This window comes from Sinohyriopsis cumingii, chromosome 5 (assembly GCF_028554795.1).
Source record: "Sinohyriopsis cumingii isolate HCF-2022 chromosome 5, ASM2855479v2, whole genome shotgun sequence".
NCBI lineage: Eukaryota > Metazoa > Mollusca > Bivalvia > Unionida > Unionidae > Sinohyriopsis > Sinohyriopsis cumingii.
The window spans coordinates 139,859,186-139,880,645 of NC_142965.1; the positions used below are offsets into that span (position 1 = coordinate 139,859,186).

The 21,460-nt window shown below is 34.5% G+C and overlaps 1 protein-coding gene across 1 annotated transcript in view; it reads left to right on the forward strand.

Moving 5' to 3' along the window:
• LOC149800362 (uncharacterized) overlaps positions 1 to 21,460 on the forward strand; it is a 176,357-nt gene that overhangs the window by 18,753 nt on the left and 136,144 nt on the right. Inside the window, exons 7-13 of the mRNA XM_089958398.1 lie at positions 3,110 to 3,262; positions 9,846 to 10,025; positions 10,598 to 10,846; positions 14,735 to 14,798; positions 19,426 to 19,595; positions 20,023 to 20,204; positions 20,551 to 20,707. Of these exons, the coding sequence (XP_089814524.1) occupies positions 3,110 to 3,262; positions 9,846 to 10,025; positions 10,598 to 10,846; positions 14,735 to 14,798; positions 19,426 to 19,595; positions 20,023 to 20,204; positions 20,551 to 20,707 (1,155 nt within the window). The remainder of the gene's footprint in view (positions 1 to 3,109; positions 3,263 to 9,845; positions 10,026 to 10,597; positions 10,847 to 14,734; positions 14,799 to 19,425; positions 19,596 to 20,022; positions 20,205 to 20,550; positions 20,708 to 21,460) is intronic.

The window sequence follows — 21,460 nt, forward strand, 5'->3', positions numbered from 1 at the left end:
GCGAATGTACATGATTTGTGTACAAATCAAAAGTGCTGGCGTCTGCGTCCATTGTTTGTTTACAATAGAAAGTAGTTCCCTTATGCACGTGAATGCTATATGTGTATTGTCGCAAGAGTTCAGTATCGGGTAATACTGAACGATTCTGACAATGTAAAGTTAACGGGGAAAAAAATGAACATATAATAATAATAATAATAATTCTTCCATCAATCATGTACGTAGCGCTGTCAAACAACGCCATAATACCATCGTAACAAAAACAACTATAACATCACCTGCATATGCTGTATTAAGAGGGACATCTGTTATAAGTTCTCCTACTACTTTAAAAAAATGCTTCAGCAGGTATGAAATATCAGATTGTGTGTTGATCTTGTATCTCAATTCGTCCACGCTGATTTGGTATCGTCCTTCATGACAATAATATTGATAATCGCAAAACAAATTCATCTTTAAGAACTGATGCGTCCATATCAAACGCAGGCTCGGATATACACTAAAACCTTTTTATTATAATTAATATCGTCTAAAACGAAGAGCACTTCCGGAAATAAAAAATGTATTTACAGGCATAACTTAGTTAGTCAATTTCGTTAGTCAATTCTGTAGGAACGGTGGCCTAGTGGTTGGAGCGTCCGCCTCTGATGCAGGAGGTCATGGGTTCGATCCCCGGCCGATTTATACCAAAGACTTACAAAATTAGTACAAACAGCTGCCTCGCTTGGCGCTCAGCATTAAAAGGTTAGTTAGGACTGGTCGGCCTAATGTCAGGATAATGTGACTGGGTTGGACATCGTACTACATGTCTGCGGCATGATGCCCCAGTGCTAGACATCACTATAAACTGCCACATTGCAGACATCGTAGCGATGTGACTGAAAATATGTTAAATCCAAATCACACACACTTGTAGGAACGATTTCATTAACAGCCAACTCTGCTGGTTATTGATTGGCAGCTTGATTTATTATTTTACTGATATTTGCAGGCATAATTTCAGTACTGGGTAATTTTACTGGCTGTGGTTTTCTTCGTACTAACTAAGCTAATCTTTCTTTGATTGATGCAAATGCTTTACCAGCAAGATTATAAACAGAACTTAATGCTTTATCTCGAAAAATTCAATAGCTTTCATCCCTTATAGTTTTGCAATCGCTATTTCTTTTGGAGTCATAAGGACTTCACCAAGTACACTCCGTAAGTCGCTTCATACGTTGGTAATCGTGAATGTACTACCTTAACTATTACAGGCCCACGTTGAGCATTATGTATTAATATTTTCTAAATTACAAGATGATGAATTAATTGTTTTCAGTTGCTGTAATAATCATCGACAATTTCATTAATAAGGAGTAATAAACATTATTATCCATAACGCCTCCTGTAGACTTCTTTCCTGCACGTTTTCCTCCGATCAGAATTTATAGTCGGTCAACATCGGCAAGAACACTGTCAGTACAAAATCCTTGAGTAACAAAACCACTTCCAGTAGGACCAGGAGATGTGCCAGATTCTAATTGTCTTATATGCTTTTCAAATTGATTAAAATTCGTGTCGTCATCACTGAAGTATAGGCGAGAAATACATATTTAATCCAATCATCTTCACTTTTCCAAGAGCCAACATATTCACGTGCCGCATATTTTTGTTTCATTATACCCAGCTGCAGCAATCTTTACTATTTCGTTGTATTTGGAATTATTAATAATTGTATTTAGATGTAAATTTAGTTTAACATCAACTTCAGTTTCTGGCGGTTGTTGTTTAGGAATTCGTGATTTGTGTTTTGAAGGAGATTGTGGTTTTTGTTGTTGAGGACATTGTGGTTGTTGAGGTTGTGATTGTTGCTGTTGATGAGATTGCGGATGTGATAGTTGTTTTTATGACAACATTTTGTTATTTCTTCAATATATTCTCTATAATTTGGATCAATATTTCTAGCCTGTTTTTTATTTATTTTTTATTTTTGTTGTTGTTATTGTAATATATAAGATATATCCATTTAAGAACATTATCAATATTTATGCCAGCATAATCAGGTTTTGAAAGTTCAGACTCTCGAAGAAAACCCAACGCTGCACTTCTAGGTAACTCTTCCTCTGTAACAATTTCTTTATCAGTAACTTCTTCAGTAAAAGTTTCTCTAAATTTTTTAATCAATGCAATATTTTCCTTTTCTTACTCTAGGCTTTGGTATAAGATCTTTTTTATTTCACCAATACCTTCAATTATCTCTTCTATTATACCAGGAGGTTGAGCTGCAATTATTTCGCCCGGAAGATGTCAGAATCTTTTTTGTCTGTTTGGTTCTTCTTGCTTTCTTTTTAGTTTGCTAAGCAGTTTGTTTTAATGCCGAAAGAAGACCTTTGGTAGCTTCTGTGCAACTCTTTCAGTAACCTTTGTAACAGATTTAAATAATTGTTCTGTACCTGCTGCATATTCAACTTTTGCTTCTGGGTTTTCGTGCAGTGTTTGTTTGAGAGCATTATGAACAGAAATATATCTTCTGATTGCTTCTAATCTTTCTCGAGCTAATCTACTAGTGTAAGATTATATTATTGATATAATAATGATTTGATTACTCATAAAATATAGGAGCAGAGAGGGTGCGACCACAAGTAAGTGTCACGATGGGTAAACAAAATTTAGAAAAACACGAACGACAAAGATAAATTAATAAAAAAAGCAAATGAGAGAACTCTCGGTAAGTTAGAGGTTTCAGTTTGACGTTATTGACCTTATTTTTTTCGTTTCGTAGCTGCACTATCTCTGTTGCTGCTTTTTCAAGTTGCTTCTTCATTTCTTCTCCTTCTTTTAGTCGTCTTTCTTGCTTTGCTCATTCAATATACTCATATACTGTATTGTTACAGATGTCAAAATTTGTAAGATCTTCCTCAGATCTGATCCGCGGAGTATTAGTATGGATGCGATACATATCCCTAATCCAATCGGTAGATCTCAAAGTTTTAACATATTCGGGTTTTACACACCTATCTTTATTAGCATATCCAAACGCGGCAATATCAAGTTATTGGGTTTGATCCTTTATAGCGGTAATACCTTCCTGCATAAATATATCCATCATCTTAATTCATTCTCTTGGTAGAGGTTGTGGTCGAACTTCAAGCTGTGGTTGAAGAGATTGCCCTGGTGGTGGTTGAGTTGCTTGAAGACGGCCAGCTATATAACCAGGCAATTTTTCAAAAGCTTTTTGTGTTGCCTCAGTTGCTGTTCTGCACCTTCTGCAGATTCCACCTGAGTATCATTATGAGCTTGTAGTTGTTGCTTGACAGAATCACGGACGGGGATATACTTCTAGCTGCGTAAGATTCATTACTGAAATAATAATGATTCGATTACACCACACCACAGCAGCAGGGACGGTGACGACAAAAATTGAGTGTTCGGGTGGGTAAACAAACGCGCATAAAAAACGAAAACACAAACGTCAAAAATGAACTAACCCCATTAGAGACGTTTCGGTCAGTTAGAGGCTTCGGTTTGGCGTTATTGACCTTGTATTTTCATTTTACTAGCAAGCTTTATTTTCGCGAATGGACCCTCCTAATTTTTGTAGGGTTCACCGTCCCTGCCGCTGATTTTTAAAAGTGTGATAAGTTAGGCTGTTTTACATTAACAAACTATCAGTAACTCTGTGTTATTTTTTTCTTATCAGTATAATGTACATATATCTTTTCAAGGTGTAATTCTTGCAATTGATTCTTAACGAGTTTACCAGACTGGAACAGTCTCTGTGAACACCATTCAGCATTGTATTCAACGAATATGGATAAGGGCGTTGTTATGAATATTTAATTTAATTTGTTCGTTAGTTTTCAATATTTTTTTATTTTTATTTTCGTTATATGCTGTGGGTACTGAAACATTGTATATGGTTGCCGACCTTGTTCCCAAATCAGTGATGTTTTGGTAAACAACTTTTTTAATGTGCGTTATCTTATAGTAAGAATCATTAAGTTGAGTCAAGGTCATACCTGGACTACGTGTATTTTATCATGTGCCAGTTGGTAACAAAACTTATATTTTTGCCAGACGAGTGAACCTTTGATCCTCATTTGGGAATCTGTTTTGCGTCTAATTAGTCGTATAACTGATGTTTTGATAAAGGTTTGTCATTTGGGCTTTAAATAATTGAGTTGAATTGTATTATATTGTTACCAGTTTTGGTTGAATTTTATTTTCTTCAAATTATTGAATTCAAGTGATTATTGTCTCTGTAATACAAAAGTGCTCTGAAAAAATTATTGGATAAATTTGAATTTATGTTACTGAGTTCAATCATGGAATATTATTTCTGTGATTCTACAAGAGATTGACTTTAACAGACGTCATCGCCTTCAAATTGCGATCACATCGGAACTTGAACTCATTTACATTCAGAAGCTTTTATTACTAAAGCTTCTACTTTTTAATCCTTGGATTATTTTTGGATTTAATTTGTAAAACCGTAAGTTATTTTTTTTCTTATGTTTTCGTTCCTAATATATGGAGATACATTATTTGCTAAATTTTGCAAAGCTTGTTGTGTTCATTTTTTTCGGTTACTTGTTTTAAGAGCAGAGACTCGTAGCGGCATACTCTGAGAATAATGGCTAAATAAGAATCAAGCTATACGAGTCTATAAGAATCTCGACAATTGTTTGCGTATAACAGCGTAAATTAACTCTTATCGGTAATAGACAATGGAAGTAGAGCCCATTACTAAATAACATACTGTCTGCACATAAACTAGGTAATTGTGAATCATTTCGGTTATTTGCACCAAAATTGACCTCTCGTGGATTGGCAGGGAAAAAGCATCATTTACCTAAAAATTGCAAGGTTTTCGAATCCGAGTCTCACAGAAGAAATTAACTAACACCATCCTTCAAAACGTGACTGTCAAACAATGAAAACAACAATCTGTATCAGCAGGTCCGCAGGGATGAAGTAGGTTTTTTAATTGGTGTATTGGAAGAGAATGAAGGGCCCGATTCATTCAATTCCACAACTGGTGTCAGTTGTAATAATTGAAGGTGACAGTAATCTCAAAAAGGATCCTCTGCTAGAATAATCATAAATTTCACAAACTTTCATTAAGTAACAACGTAAACATACCCATTAATAGATACGACGAAGAATTTTTTTTCTCCATATACTTAAATAATTGGATTCGTGAATGAAGATAATACATCTTCATACCTTATGAACTGGAGTCTTGATAGTAGATTCATGAAAATATAATATCAGTTACTTCCCATATTTACATTCTTCATACCATTCATTTTCCAGATACAACGCAACCCTCTTTCCATAACAGCTGTTTGCCAAGTACAGCACACTTCAAAAATTTTTACTTTTCAAGGTGCAACACCAGACACCATACTACTAATGAGTGAAATATTATAAATTTTAACATATATGGTTTGGAAGAACGTATTGTAACATTTACTGTCTGACAAGGTAATCAATAGTCATCACTCCCTAGTCAACTGGTAGACTAGAAACATGTATTAACGAGATTTTGTCATGAAATGTGATAAGAATGTCTAAATACTGCAACACTAGGTCACTTGGGGACACATTGAATCATGTGTCATTCATTCTAATTTTGGCGAGAGATATAATGGAACTTGGTACATATTGGCACGTGTGACTTTTATTACATCGCAATTAGTATTCAACTAATGCAAATTAAACGAGGTACACAGTATTATATATTCGATTGTTGAGTGAAACAGACCAGGAAGACGAGAGATTCGTTTGCTTTGTTTTATTTGTATGGTTAGTCTTAACGGCACTTTTAACTCATTCTTGTTTACATCATTCCAAGGAAATGGGAGCTAAGTGCTTCCTCTCCCAAGAACACTCCTGGCAACCACACGTGGCTGGCCTGGGTGGATATTGATCGTGCAACCCTTGGATAACGAGACCGATGATATACCAGCTGAGTGACCGAGGCTCCCAACCAAGAAAGAATGCAAAAGAGAATATAAATCATAGAATCAACAGCAAAATATGATTTATTACTACATTGGATATATAAACAAATTGAATTATATCATCATTTAGATATACCTTAAACTTAAGCTAATTAGCTGATGAGCAAAATTACATTTATGACCAAATATAATCATTTAAGTCTTATAAACACATTTGTATATACATGTATCTATACATGCGACCCCCAGCTGCCGTTTTCGAATATTTATAAAACAGTTGTCTTTGAGTATGATTACTACTTTTCTACATTTTTAACAATTTTAGATGATAATTGTACGCTATATAAACAAACCTTATTCGCTGATATAATCATAAATGCTTTCTAAAATAAGTCTAGGAATATACAATATTTTCATTAAATAGTGTAGATTTCAGTGCAAGTTTCCTTTGCTTGTATCCGTTTTATTTACATTCAAATTTAGTCAAATGGAAGCTCACTAAGTAAGTAGTTATTAAAACTACATGTATGTGACTCCAGTCACACCGTTATCAAACAGAGTTGAATCAAAATCATAAAATTGATCAGATACTCTGAATTATATGAAAGGATAACAGACAAAAAAACATATGCACCACATTAATAAGAGGAGAAGAAAGAAACGTTTATTTTACATGCACACGCACACACACACACACACATACAGACGCTGATGATCAACATCAAGTAGATATTGGCGATATGAAAGTATTGAAATAACGTAGTGGATATAATTTATTTTAACATTTAGAAACCTATTTTCTCAATGCAATGTTATTAAAACCAAAGGCAGCATAAGAAGTAGTATAGATGTCATTGAAGAAATTTTTGGGGGAAAGGTGACAATATACATTACAATTTGATTAGAGAAAAAAATGATATAATTAACACAAAAGATCTTTTCTTAACAATAACGATGCTTGCTACTTTCCTATATTTTCAACGAAGTAAAGCATTAGCATTACAGAGATTAACATAATATAAAAGCGTTTTAAAATTCTTGCAAACGGTTTCCATAGTGCTAATTTCAACTCCTCAAGCCTCTTTCATCTTTTCTGAAGATACTTTTATAACATGTGAACTGGTTCATTCTGCTTTCTCTCTTTCACCCATTTAATTTGCGGTTATTAACTAAAATAATAGTATGTAATCCTAGTTGCATACATTTAAAGACTATCTGTTAATTATGTAGTACGAACTTCAACTTGGACTCGTCTTAAAAACTAATTCATAAGATTTTGTTCTACTTGAGTACGAATATATTTTAATATGGGTTCTTCGCTGCTTCATTGCATCACTTACTGCATCAGATTTGGCACTGTAAAGTATTAAATATCGTGTGCAACTTTATGAAGTGCTGTGACGTCTTATTTATTTTGAGATAATTCCATTGAATTCTTTAAGACGTATTTCGTTATGTTCAAAGAAATTGTTCACTTAACTCTCTCGGATACAATCATGCAAATGTTCTTTTATTCCATTTGCTATGTATAATCTTTAAATTCTGTAACAGGTTTAAGAGTTCCCGAAAATTTCTCCAACTGCTAGTTAGCACTGCAAGAAATTTCTTTAATTTAGTTTGATATTTTTATTATTCGAACTCTCTTTCTGTTAAGGCTTTTCATTTACTTCTTTGCATGTTTTTTATGCTTAATTTGCTATATTACTTTTAATGACCTGTTTGCTTTCGTTTCTTGAAGTTCAATCCTGGTATCTATCATCACTGTTATTTAATAATCCAATTGTTGTTAAATTCAAGTTGTGGTAAAATAGCAACTGCTGGCCAGTTGGAATTGTAAGATATTGATGATGTCATGTATGCTATTCATGATAGGAATTGTTGCATATAGACTAAAACACTTGAAAATTGCAAGCCGTATTAGAAATAACTAATATGCAGCTTCAACTCATTTTATTATGAACATAATGACCATATTAAGCATAGATTACACATATGAAGGGAAATATGAACTAATTTAAACTCACTTATTTATCACAACTGAATACCGTGTTGTACATTTCTAACAAAGGTAAACCTACAAATACTAAGGATAATCGTATGGTAAAGTATGTTGTTTCCTTCATCTACAGATACCCAAATTATCGAAGTGAATTCGTGAGGTCATTAGGTTTGGAGTAAGAAAGAGAAACACGGGTTTTAAAAACAAACAAAGAAACTAACAAAAACTGAAGACGAAAAAGGACAAAAGTCTTTAGTCCCACATTTGAAGATGTCGTATTTCCCTTATTAAAAGTAACTAGAATCAGCACTTACAAAAAAGAGGATATGAATAATAGTATACGATGCAACATATTTAATTTACACATGATTGACTTTGAAACAAAAAATAATAAATTACAAATAGATTGAAAAGAAGGAAATTGAAGTACGAAATTCTAGCGTTATTTTCTCCAAAAGAAGAGAAAGAAATGATAAAGAATTGATGGAAATGCATTGCCAAGTATTTTCTCTGAACTTAGCTGTTGAAATATAATACAGACAAATACATTGAAAGTAATGGATGATAAAAGCAAGGTTAAACTGAAGAAAATACTTAATCTGATACACATAATATGGCACAACTATTCTGGCATTCAACAAATTTATAAAACAAATTGAGAATCATATTGTTAAAATTGATTCACAAGTTAAACAAAAGTTACAATAGGTTAGAAATTGAAACACCTGTCTAAGGATAGAGGACTACAAATTCCGACGTTTTTGCAGCTACAGCTAAGATCGCATAAGCTCTTGCAAATCCATAAAAAATTATGTAAACCGTTTAAACAACCTTGTGGTGGTGAAGGTATTGGTGGAAGTGATATTCATTAACACGTTGATGGTCTGATGAATATAGAAAATGATTTGCTCCAAAGTGCTAAAAGAAGCAAGAGCAGCATTGTTTGGTAACCTAGACAATGGCATAATCTCACAGCAGCATTGTTTGGTAACCTAGACAATGGGATAATCTGACAGCAGCATTGTTTGGTAACATAGACAATGGGATAATCTGACAGCAACATTGTTCGGTAACCTAGACAATGGGATAATCTGACAGCAGCATTGTTTGGTAACCTAGACAATGGGATAATCTGACAGCAGCATTGTTCGGTAACCTAGACAGTGGGATAATCTGACAGCAGCATTGTTTGGTAACCTAGACAATGGGATAATCTGGCTTCAACAATCAGATAGACGAATTATTATTTGTATTTGTGCTGCAGCAATAGATTTCCTGTTTGTTGCTGTAATCAGAACTATAGAAAACATGTTATAAATAAACCAATGAACATAGCAAAGCAAGTTCATGTACAACAAACGTACAAACGTAAACTATATCAACCCCTGCAGACGTATACATAATAATAAACACTTGTTTATGTTTGATAAAAAAGATATAGATTTTATTGTTGATGTCTTAAATACAAAGACTGCTTAATCGATTTTGTGAATGTGGCTCTCGACTTCATAGTTCTTGTTTACATACTTCTCGTTACTTAAGCATCTTGTGTCTGTTTTTACTTCGTTTTTGTTCTTTTTTCAAACTGAGCGTCAGTTGTCGGCATTAAAATATTTACAATGTTAGTAGCTACATTAATATTGCAGTGACTTCGACCTTTGATCTTTAAAAACCTAATTCTGTTATTCTCTTTCTCTCCAGGACTGTTAACTAACTTGCCCTAAAACAAAACCTGATGTTTTGTGACAAACAAATTACTGTTCTTTGATTTGAAAAGCTATTGTCTGAATAAGCAAATACACTAAGTCACGTGATCGTGAATGTGACCTTATCTTTTTCCAAAAGTAAAGTCCTCGAGTACACACTGTTGAATCATGCAATTGCCATACATGTCATCATAGAACAGTTGCAACTCGATACTGAGAAATTTCTAAAGGAAAACAGATGTCGCATTTTACAACCTGTTAGACACGCCACCATGGACTTTCTTATCATACACAGGGTCAGACAGGGAGAGTATTTATGGTCCCTTTTCTCCACCAAGTGTCCTTACACTCTTTCTCTTTTGATTCACGATACAGGTAGGAAACATAATGCCAAACTGAATTATAATTTTGCATTTTTTTACTTGCCGATTACCAGAAGCTCAACTAGCCTTTCTAATATTAAATAAGGTTTAGTTGGGAATTAGAAAACTACTATCGTATCTATGTAGTATATGTCATGTTCATAATCCTGTTGTTCACTCCATATAACTCATTTCCTGCATATCTCATTGACATTTTAAGTTTCCGTGTTTTTTAGGTGGTGAATAGTTTGGTGAATGACTTTGCCCAGCGAAAAGTGACTTTTAGTCAAATTGAACAAAGTGAATATCGGTGTTATTTGACAACTAATTTCGGATTTATCACTTTATGTCGACATGAGATGATATCCTTAGTATCTCTCAACTGGATCAAATATCAATGTGTCTGGATTATTTCTTATTTCATATCCAACAGCGTTTACAGTGCAAATAACAGTACCTACTAACACACTCATTTTATTTACACTGTTTGATTAATATTCTTTAATACAGTTTCATTGCTCTCGTTATTTTTCCCATGCATCTGTCTATGTAACTGATATGTCTAATATAAAAATGTTTCAACAGGACAGGCACTTTTCAATTCTAGAATGAGGTTTCTGGCATTAGCAGTGTTGGTTGCCTTGGCCTCTACCCAGACAGAGGCCAACGTATTTACAGACATATTAAATAAATTGAAGACTCAGCTTCAGCAACTCGGCCAAACATTTGGAAACACCTTTCAGCAGCTTGGAGCTACCGCCTTGACTACTGGTACCGATCTTTTGACCCAAGCTCTTGGAGGAGGGTCTCAACTGTTGACTTCTGGGGCACTCTGTAAGTTGCTTCAGTTGTTTTCATCTAAAGTGCATATTCTTTAGCACATATACTGTAATGTATATACTTTAGTGCGTATACTGTTGTACATATAATGTAGTTTGTATACTGTAGTGATTGTACTGTAGTACATATAGTGTAGTGTATACAATATAGTGTATATACTGTAGTGCATATACTGTATTGCGTATACTGTATCGCGTATACTGTATTGCGCCTACTCGGTACGTTATCTAGCAAAGGAATGCTAATAGGATTGGTCGGCCTGGTGTCATGTGACTGGATGGGACATGATGCCAAATGTCTGCGGCATGATGTTCCTGTTCTAGACATCACATTAAACTGATACACTGCATACATCATAACGCTATGACTGGGGAAAAAAAGCTTTTTGATATATAGGGTAATCATTTTAACAACATTGTTTTCAATTCCGGAGAGTAATACAGGAATATAGAAAGGAGTGTTGGGTCATAGTGTATAAGACATTCACAATTAGGAGAAATTTAATTGAGAAGGCACTCAACTCACATTTTGGCATCATAAAACTTCACTAAAATGTCTTTAAATTCAACATAGTCACAAAATAACATTGTTTCAGTTTACGTAATCTCTTTCCCAAGAAAATGAAATTAGGTCAGCTTGACATTGTTCCAAATTACCGATGCAGATTATTGCAACTTAAGAACATTTTCATCTCAAAAAAGACAGCATAACATAGAAAATAAAATCTGTCATTGGGATACTTGAAATACAAAAACACCTATTAAAATTTTCATGACCAAGTTCTGACAGGCGTGAACTATAAGTTTTATCTCTAAAAACAGTCCATTCTTTCCAATATGCCGATATAACTTTTGGCAAATGTAATTATTGTGAAAGGAAGGGTTGTGTATTGTAATGAAAGAAATAAGGATAATCGTATGATACAAATAATAAGGATAATCGTATGATACAAATAATAAGGATAATCGTATGATACAAATAAAAAGGATCATCATACGATAACATTAGTAAGGATACTCGCCCGATACTAATAATAAGGATACTCGCCCGATACAAATAATGAAGATAATCGTACGATAACATTAACAAGGATACTCGCCCGATACAAATAACAAGGATAATCATATGATCAAATTAATAAGGATACTCGTCCGATACAGATACTAAGGACACTCATCGTATGATCAAATTAATAAGGATACTCGCCCGATACAAATGATAAGGATAATCGTATGATAAAATTAATAAGAATACTCGTCCGATACAAATACTAAGGATAATCGTATGATAAAATTAATAAGGACACTCGTCCGATACAAATACTAAGGATAATCGTATGATAAAATTAATAAGGATATTCGTCCGATACAAATACTAAGGATCATCGTATGATAAAATTAATAAGGACACTCGTCCGATACAAATACTAAGGATAATCGTATGAAAAAATTAATAAGGACACTCATCCGATACAAATACTAAGGATAATCGTATGATAAAATTAATAAGGATATTCGTCCGATACAAATACTAAGGATAATCGTATGATAAAATTAATAAAGATACTCGTCCGATACAAATACTAAGGATAAAATTAATAAGGATACTCGTCCGATACAAATAATAAGGATAATCATATGATAAAATTAATAAGGATACTTGTCCGATACAAATACTAAGGATAATCGTATGTAAAATTAATAAGGATATTCGTCCGATACAAATACTAAGGATAATCGTATAATAAAATTAATAAGAATATTCGTCCGATAAAAATACTAAGGATAATCGTATGATAAAATTAATAAGGACACTCGTCCGATACAAATACTAAGGATAATCGTATGATAAAAGGTAACACATGTGTAATTGTGCATGTATTATCATCAATATCAACGATAACTCTTTTGTAATTGTGCATACATTACCTCCAACGTCTAAGCTAACTAGTGTGTTTTTGTACATGTATTATCACCAGCATCTACGATAACTCCTGTGTGATTCTGCATATATTATCCTCAAGCATCTAAGATATCTCTTCTGTAATTGTGCATACATTAATAAGGACACTCGTCCGATACAAATACTAAGGATAATCGTATGAAAAAATTAATAAGGACACTCATCCAATACAAATACTAAGGATAATCGTATGAAAAAATTAATAAGGATACTCGTTCCATACAGATACTAAGGATAAGCGTATGATAATATAATAATGATACTCGTCCGATACAAATACTAAGGATAATCGTATGATACAATTAATAAGGATACTCGTCCGATACAAATAATAAGGATAATTATGTGACTCGAATAATAAGGCTAATCGTATGATATTAATAATAAGGATAATCATATGATACAAATAATACGGATAATCATAAGACACAAAAATACTTATAATCTTATGATAAAATTAATAAGGATAATCGTCCGATACCAACACTAAGGATGGTCATATGATACAAATGATGAGAAAAATCACATGATACAAATAAGGATAATCGTATGATACAAATAATAATGATTATCGTATGATACAAAAAACAATAAGGATAATGGCATGATACAAATAATAAGGATTATCATAAGATACATATGATAATGATAATCGTATGACACAAAAAACAACAAGGATAATCGCATGATACAAATAAGGATAATCGTATGATAAACAATAATCTTTTCATAGGACTTTACTTCTTCGAGTTTCTCACTGAAATATTTGATAAGTCTTAAGGACATCTCGTAGTCGCTCACTAAAGTATTGGACAAGTCCTAAGGACTTCTCGAAGTCGCCCACTGAAGTATTTTATAAGTCCAAATGATGCATTTGTCATAACTATGCAACACCTAAATATCATTTTAAAGAGTCGCTAGTAACATCTAAAATTTCACTTGGGAAAAATTAGAAAATAATGTTTCGTGTTTTCCATTGCATACTGTATCTAACACAGCAATAATCCAGTGAAGTTGGTGATCACCCTCACCGCCACAGCGAATTTTTTATAAAAAAAGTAGTTTTGTTTTCTTTTAAGAATGATTTCAAGAAGGACATTTCATTTCGATTTGCATGTAATTTTAATTAACATATTAAGAATTTTATTTGACATAATTTTATTAGATCTTAAAGAATCGTGGTTTGTAAGATATAGGGAAGAAATCGACAATAATGTGCTTACTAATGGAGATATTTTGCAATACTTTCAACTGATTTCATCGTAACTGAAATCTCTGAAATAATCTGTTGAGCGTTTGTGACTTGTGCCTACATTGCCCATGGGCATTTATGATAAAACTCTTGTGAAATTCTGCATGTATTATTAAGCACCATCTATGATAACTCTTGCATAATTGTGGATACATTACAGCCAGCATCTAAGATAACTTTCATGTAATTTCGCATACATTACCACCAGCATCAACGATAACTCTTTTGTAACTGTGCGTACGTTGGCACCAGCATATAAGGTAACACATGTGTAATTGTGCATGTATTACCATCAATATCAACGATAACTCTTTTGTAATTGTGCATACATTACCTCCAACGTCTAAGATAACTAGTGTGTTTTTGTACATGTATTATCACCAGCATCTACGATAACTCCTGTGTGATTTTGCATATATTATCCTCAAGCATCTATGATATCTCTTCTGTAATTGTGCATACATTTTTCAGCAGCATATATAGTAATGTCAGTATAAAAAATATTTGTATTTTTTTTATTAAACAACGTGTGCAATCAACCAAAAGTCTCAGTAGATAGTTTGTATTATATTTACGGAGTTATTTAAGTATACTGTCCATTTTTAATTAATAAGTATATTTCTAACGATATTTCTCTTATTTTGTTCTTGTAATCATGCTTTTTTCAGCACTTGTCCATAACTTGCTTCATCCGTCTGCACCAACAAACTCCGTAACGAAGAGAGCCATGAGGTACCATTGAGTAAATTTGAGTATATCAAAACAGATAGAGTAATTGATCGGGTTTAGTGTTATATAAATAAACAGGAAATGTTGACGGATTTATACATAGATATATATTGCATGCATACGTGACAGACTACACTATATATACTAGTATATATCAGGTGATCAGTATTACTTGTATACAGGTTTACTAACAGTATTTTTCCGGTGATAGGTACCACAGTGCTTTTTCGCTGCACAAGTACTTCATTAGTTTCCGTTTGTAAGGATTGTGCAGAAATTCAAGAGTAATATTGTTAAGAATTTAATGGCATCAAAAGCATGTTTTCATTTTCCATGCCAAAATAACTACAAAAATTATATTTTACAACATAATTGTATTGGTCACAAATTACTTGCTAAATCGCATGTTGACATGTGTCACGTGTGCCAACATAACAACCAAATAGTGTTTTGTGAAAGTTTGAAATTCAAATTTCTGGTAAAAATTTCCAAATAAAAGAAAGCGTAATTCTCTGAGTTACTTACGAGCATAGTGTAATGTGTTAAGTACATATATTCCGTTTAAAATCATATTGAACTTTGTAAAGACCATAATCATAATAAACCTTGTAAAGCCCATAATCACACTAAACCTTTGTAACGCACATAATCATAATAAACCTTTGTAAAGCCGATGATCATAATAAACCTTTGTAAAGCCCATGATCACACAAAACCTTTGTAATGCACATAATCGTACTAAACCTTGTAAAGCCCATCACCATACTAAACTTTGTGGAGCCCATACTCATATTAATCCTTTGTAAAGCCAATAATCATACTAAACCTTTGTAAAGCCCATAATAGTATTAAACCTTTGTAAAGCCAATAAGCGTACGAAACCATCCAGGAGAACGTCATTTCCTGTCTGAAATTTACCAAATTTCTCTAGTCCACAAACTATTTTTATCCTTTTTTAGTCAGAGTATTTCATGCTTACTGGCCCTCTGGGAGAAACATCTTGCCTGGTTGTTGACATGCCATTGGCAGTTCCCTTGCCTAACAATAGTGTAGCTATTATCTTGCCTGTGTGTTGACATGCCATTGACAGTTCCCTTGCCTAACAATAGTGTAGCTATTATCTTGCCTGGGTGTTGACATGCCCTTGACAGTTCCCTTGCCTAACAATAGTGTAGCTATTATCTTGCCTGGGTGCTGACATGCCATTGGCAGTTCCCTTGCCTAACAATAGTGTAGCTATTATCTTGCCTGTGTGTTGACATGCCATTGACAGTTCCCTTGCCTAACAATAGTGTAGCTATTATCTTGCCTGGGTGTTGACATGCCCTTGACAGTTCCCTTGCCTAACAATAGTGTAGCTATTATCTTGCCTGGGTGCTGACATGTCACTGGCAGTTCCCTTGCCTAACAATAGTGTAGCTATTATCTTGCCTGTGTGTTGACATGCCCTTGACAGTTCCCTTGCCTAACAATAGTGTAGCTATTATCTTGCCTGGGTGCTGACATGCCACTGACAGTTCCCTTGCCTAACAATAGTGTAGCTATTATCTTGCCTGGGTGTTGACATGCCACTGACAGTCCCCTTGCCTAACAATAGTGTAGCTATTATCTTGCCTGGGTGCTGACATGCCACTGACAGTTCCCTTGCCTAGCAATAGTGTAGCTATTATCTTGCCTCGGTGTTGACATGCCACTGACAGTCCCCTTGCCTAACAATAGTGTAGCTATTATCTTGCCTGGGTGTTGACATGCCCTTGACAGTTCCCTTGCCTAACAATAGTGTAGCTATTTTCATTTTCGAAACGAACAGTGTATTTTCTTTAATGTCAAGATAATTATTTTTCTAATTTATACAACGAAAAATGAATAATAAAATGTTACTATTTGCTATAAATCAGACCATTACGAGATGCGCATGTCCTGGAGCAGTGTGTACACTGGAGGCATGGGTTGGTTCTTGACGTTGAGGCCTTCCTGGCGCCGGCGACTTTCGTTCTGCGGGCATCCTCGAAGGTTTTGCACCCATTACTAACAGCTGAACGCCAGCCAGGTCTTTCCTTTGCGCAGGACTCGAAGTTTGTCACAGATATCGAGCAGCATCTCAGGCTGTCCTTGATGGAGTCTTTGAATCCTTCCTTCGGGCGACCAATTGTTTTGTGTCCACTAGATAGAGCTCCATACAAAATTTGACAAGGCATTCGAAACTCCTCCATACGGATGACATGACCTGTCCATCGGGTCATATCCATCGCTTCGATACTGGTTAAGCCTGTTCTATCCGGCACTTCTAGGTTCGTCACTCTGTCTTGCCATCTGACGTTCATAATCCAGCGCTGGGCTCTCGTGTGGAAGCGCTGAAGTTAACTGATATGTTGTTTCTTGTATGCTGTCCAGGACACACGTCCATACAGGAGGCTTGTTAGCACAATTACTTTATATACCTTTATCTTGATGAACAATTTTTTATTCGTGTGACTTCACACGCGAGAGCGGAGACGTCCTTGTGGTTGACTGGCGCTGCTGATGCGTGCCGTTATCTCTTTGTCTAGCGATCCATTGGAAAATATGATGCTTCCAAGGTACTTGAAGTAATTGACAGCTTTCAGCTGGGTGCCTTCGATAGACACAATCGCAGGGCGAGCTATGGTGCCTTAGACAGGTTGGTGAAGTACCTATGTCTTGTTCAAACTGATAGTGAGTCCGAAGAGTCACAATGCTTCTGCGAAGCGAGTAATCTGGAGGTCTTCTTCCGTGTGTGCCATGAGACACAGTCATCCACGAAAAGCGCTACAAGAATAAGTTTTTCCATTGTTTTGGACCGGATATTCAGTCGGAAAAGGTCGAAGATAGAGCCATAAAGGCTGTACCTTATGTACACTCCTTTCTGGAGATCACGTGTAGCATGGTTCAGGACACATATGAAGAATAGGTTGAGTAATACTGGGGCGAGAACACAACCCTGATTCACGCCATCAGAAACGCATGCGTATATATATATATATATATATATATATATATATATATATATATATATATATATATATATATATATATATATATATATATATATATATATATATATATATATATATGTATATATATATATATATATATATATATATATATATATATATATATATATATACAACCCTGATTCACGCCATCAGAAACGCATGCGTATATATATATATATATATATATATATATATATATATATATATATATATATATGTACACACACACACACACACACACACACAGACGTCAAAACCGAAATCTCATCTCAGTATATATGTATCCCCTCCTTTTTTAGTCCTGTTTCCGTTTTTAATATTTTCCTTTGTGCCCAGTAAACCGAAACCCTATATTTCAACTTTACGATTATCAATACCCCATAAAACCAAAGGTCAGCTGAAACTTGAAAGTATACCTGCATACTAAATTTCGGACCCTCTCAAAGAGATTAATTACTGTTCACGTATTCTGTGGCGGTATGATCTGTGAATGTTTTTGTCTTCACTCACAAGAGTGACGTTTTGCATGCAGGGCTAGGGGTGAAAATTAAAAGCACTTGTAATAGGTACGGCTCAGAAAACCAACTGCTCTAATGTTACAAACGTGCCAGTGACATACTTAGCTAGCAGAAAATCGTGGATGACTAAACAGATATCCCGTCAAATGGATAAATAATGTAAACAGACAAGTCTGCAGGAGAGACAAATCATTATGTCCATTGACAATGCTATATCACACGGACATGATCACGTGACTTTGAATTTGTGTCGCGGTTTCGTGAAAGCAATGTGACCGATGTTGAAAGAGATGAATATTATGATGAGAATTTATGTTCTGAGCCACCTGGTAGTCATGTGAAATACTCTGAAATTGTAGAGCTTATAAAAGAAAATCATTATATGGAATATTTAATCATTGTGGAGTATCATTCATAGTTCCAATGGACTTAAAGTTATAAAATTCAGTATCCAATTTCTCAGATGTCTCTTATGACAAGGACAATATTTCTACCTGGAGCAAATGTATTTACTCACGTTAGATCGATACATTTTCTTTAGGAACGTATGTTAAGCTAAGTTTACGTGAAATCCGTGTATTTAAAATAAGTTACACAAAATAAAACAGTTTTCATCAATTTTATTTATTTTTATACACACAGTGACTGATGCTCTCATAACTACATTCTCTCAAAACTATTCTCTCTCTCTCTCTCTCTCTCTCTCTCTCTCTCTCTCTCTCTCTCTCTCTCTCGTCACTTTCAAGCACAGAAAGAGAATTTTTTCAATGCATAAAAATCTTAGTAAGCCGTACACTTCTCGAAACCGAAACAAGTGTGGATTCCACGGGTTTTCGATTCTAAGGGTTCTCTCTCTCTCTCTCTCTCTCTCTCTCTCTCTCTATATATATATATATATATATATATATATATATATATATATATATATATATATATATATATATATATATAATATAAATCAATACTCTTTCTGTTGCATTTTATAGCTTGAGTGTTAGAGGTGTCACATATGATTCTAGAGGTTTTAAATGTATGTTCAAGAAGTTCGAACCTTAATGCGTGGAAAAATAACATATATCTATTATCCCTTTGATATAGTGCTGTCATCGAACAGAAAGCAAAAGATGTCCTGAATTCGTTTGCCACTGACCTGAAGGACAAGCTCCACGGGGAATATGCTGCTGCCGTCCGTGAACTGCAGGCCCTGGCTTTTGAATCCCTGTTCATGTCACATGATCAACTCAAACAAAAGGTCCAACAAATTGTCTGTAAGTAGATATTATATGTTGACGGCCAACGTCATTTGTTATTTGGATTTACTTTAATGTTCTTTCCGGGTTATTTTTAATATTTTAAACATTAAATGAAGCTATAAGATCACCATTGTTGATGTTAAATCAATTGATGTACACAATCTCAGAAGCAACAAACCTCCCACCACATTGTCTAATAATCTTCTTAGTTATTGTTCTACCATAATATTCTTTGCGTGCTATGCTTTGATAATACTTCCATTGTGCTACAATAATACTTAGTCCACTTCAAAGTCTTTATTCTAACGATCTAATCTTCTAGAAACACTAAGCGTCTTTTAGACACACAACAATCTACTCTAGTTAAACAAATGCTGTAATTGTATGCACACACATGTAATAAACGTTGGATATAGCGAATATATCTTTCTATTTCAAAAAGCTTCACACAGCCACCAGATGACAGTAATCATGGAAAGCCTACCTGCAGACCTGGTCAAGTTTGTCGAGAAAGCTCTCCTCAACAGAAGACGTGGACTTCTTGATGGCCTTCTGGGAAGTCTTACACAAACTGCTTCAGAACTGGCTGGACAATTCCTTCCGCATGTACAGCATGTACAACAGGTAGGCAATAATTGGATAAAATAATCAAAATTCAACACACGTTCAAAGTTGTTTCTGCAGAACACAACTGCTAACATTTATTGCGTGTCATCCTATGTGAACTAAGTGTGCACGACTTCTATATATAGCAAAAAATATAAAAGCAGCATGTGTGAGCCTTCTGTAACTTTTTGTACTGCCATTTTACTCGGAGAAATCTTAGCTAAATAGCATACATTTCCACAAACAGACACACGTCAAGAGAAAATTAAGCAGCGCCTCAATCGCTCCATGAAAATGGTTTACCATATATGTACCAAAGTATTTGCAGACTTCTTCGACAATAATTTTTCAACATTGCTTACAGCTGCTCGGTAACCTTGGTCAAGCTCTGACTGGAACTGCTTCAGGTCTGGTGGGGGAACTTGTGTCCACTCTGACCGATGTTCACCACACAGTACAAGGTGCTCTATCTGGAGCTTTGCAAACTGCCACTGGCACCCTGAATCCGGTTAACCTGCTTCGTAAGTTCAAAAGCGCCTACTAATGAGAACATATTAATGTAGACACCTCTGTTAGTGATACGATGAAAGTTCATTACAATATTGTAAGAGATATACTGTATTTATCTGACATTCATTTTTGTTTTGCCATGTGACATCCATGCACAGAACAATACAATGTCTTTCATCAGTATGTATTTCATCAGTATGTCTTTCATCAGTATGTCTTCCATCAGTATGTATGTCTTCCATCAGTATGTCTTTCATCAGTATGTCTTTCATCAGTATGTCTTCCATCAGTATGTCGTTCATCATCAGTATGTCTTTCATCAGTATGTCTTTCATCAGTATTTCTTTCATCATTATGTCTTTCATAAGTATGTCTTTCATCATTGTCTTTCATCAGTATGTCTTCCATTAGTATGTCTTCCATCAGTATGTCTTTCATCAGTATGTCTTTCATCATTATGTCTTTCATAAGTATGTCTTTCATCATTGTCTTTCATCAGTATGTCTTCCATCAGTATGTCTTCCATCAGTATGTCTTTCATCAGTATGTCTTTCATCATTATGTCTTTCATAAGTATGTCTTCCATCAGTATGTCTTTCGTCAGTATGTCTTGCATCCGTATGTCTTCCATCAGTATATCTTTCGTCAGTATGTCTTCCATCAGTATGTCTTCTATCAGTATGTCTTGCATCAGTATGTCTTTCATCATTATGTCTTTCATAAGTATGTCTTCCATCAGTATGTCTTTCATCAGTATGTCTTCC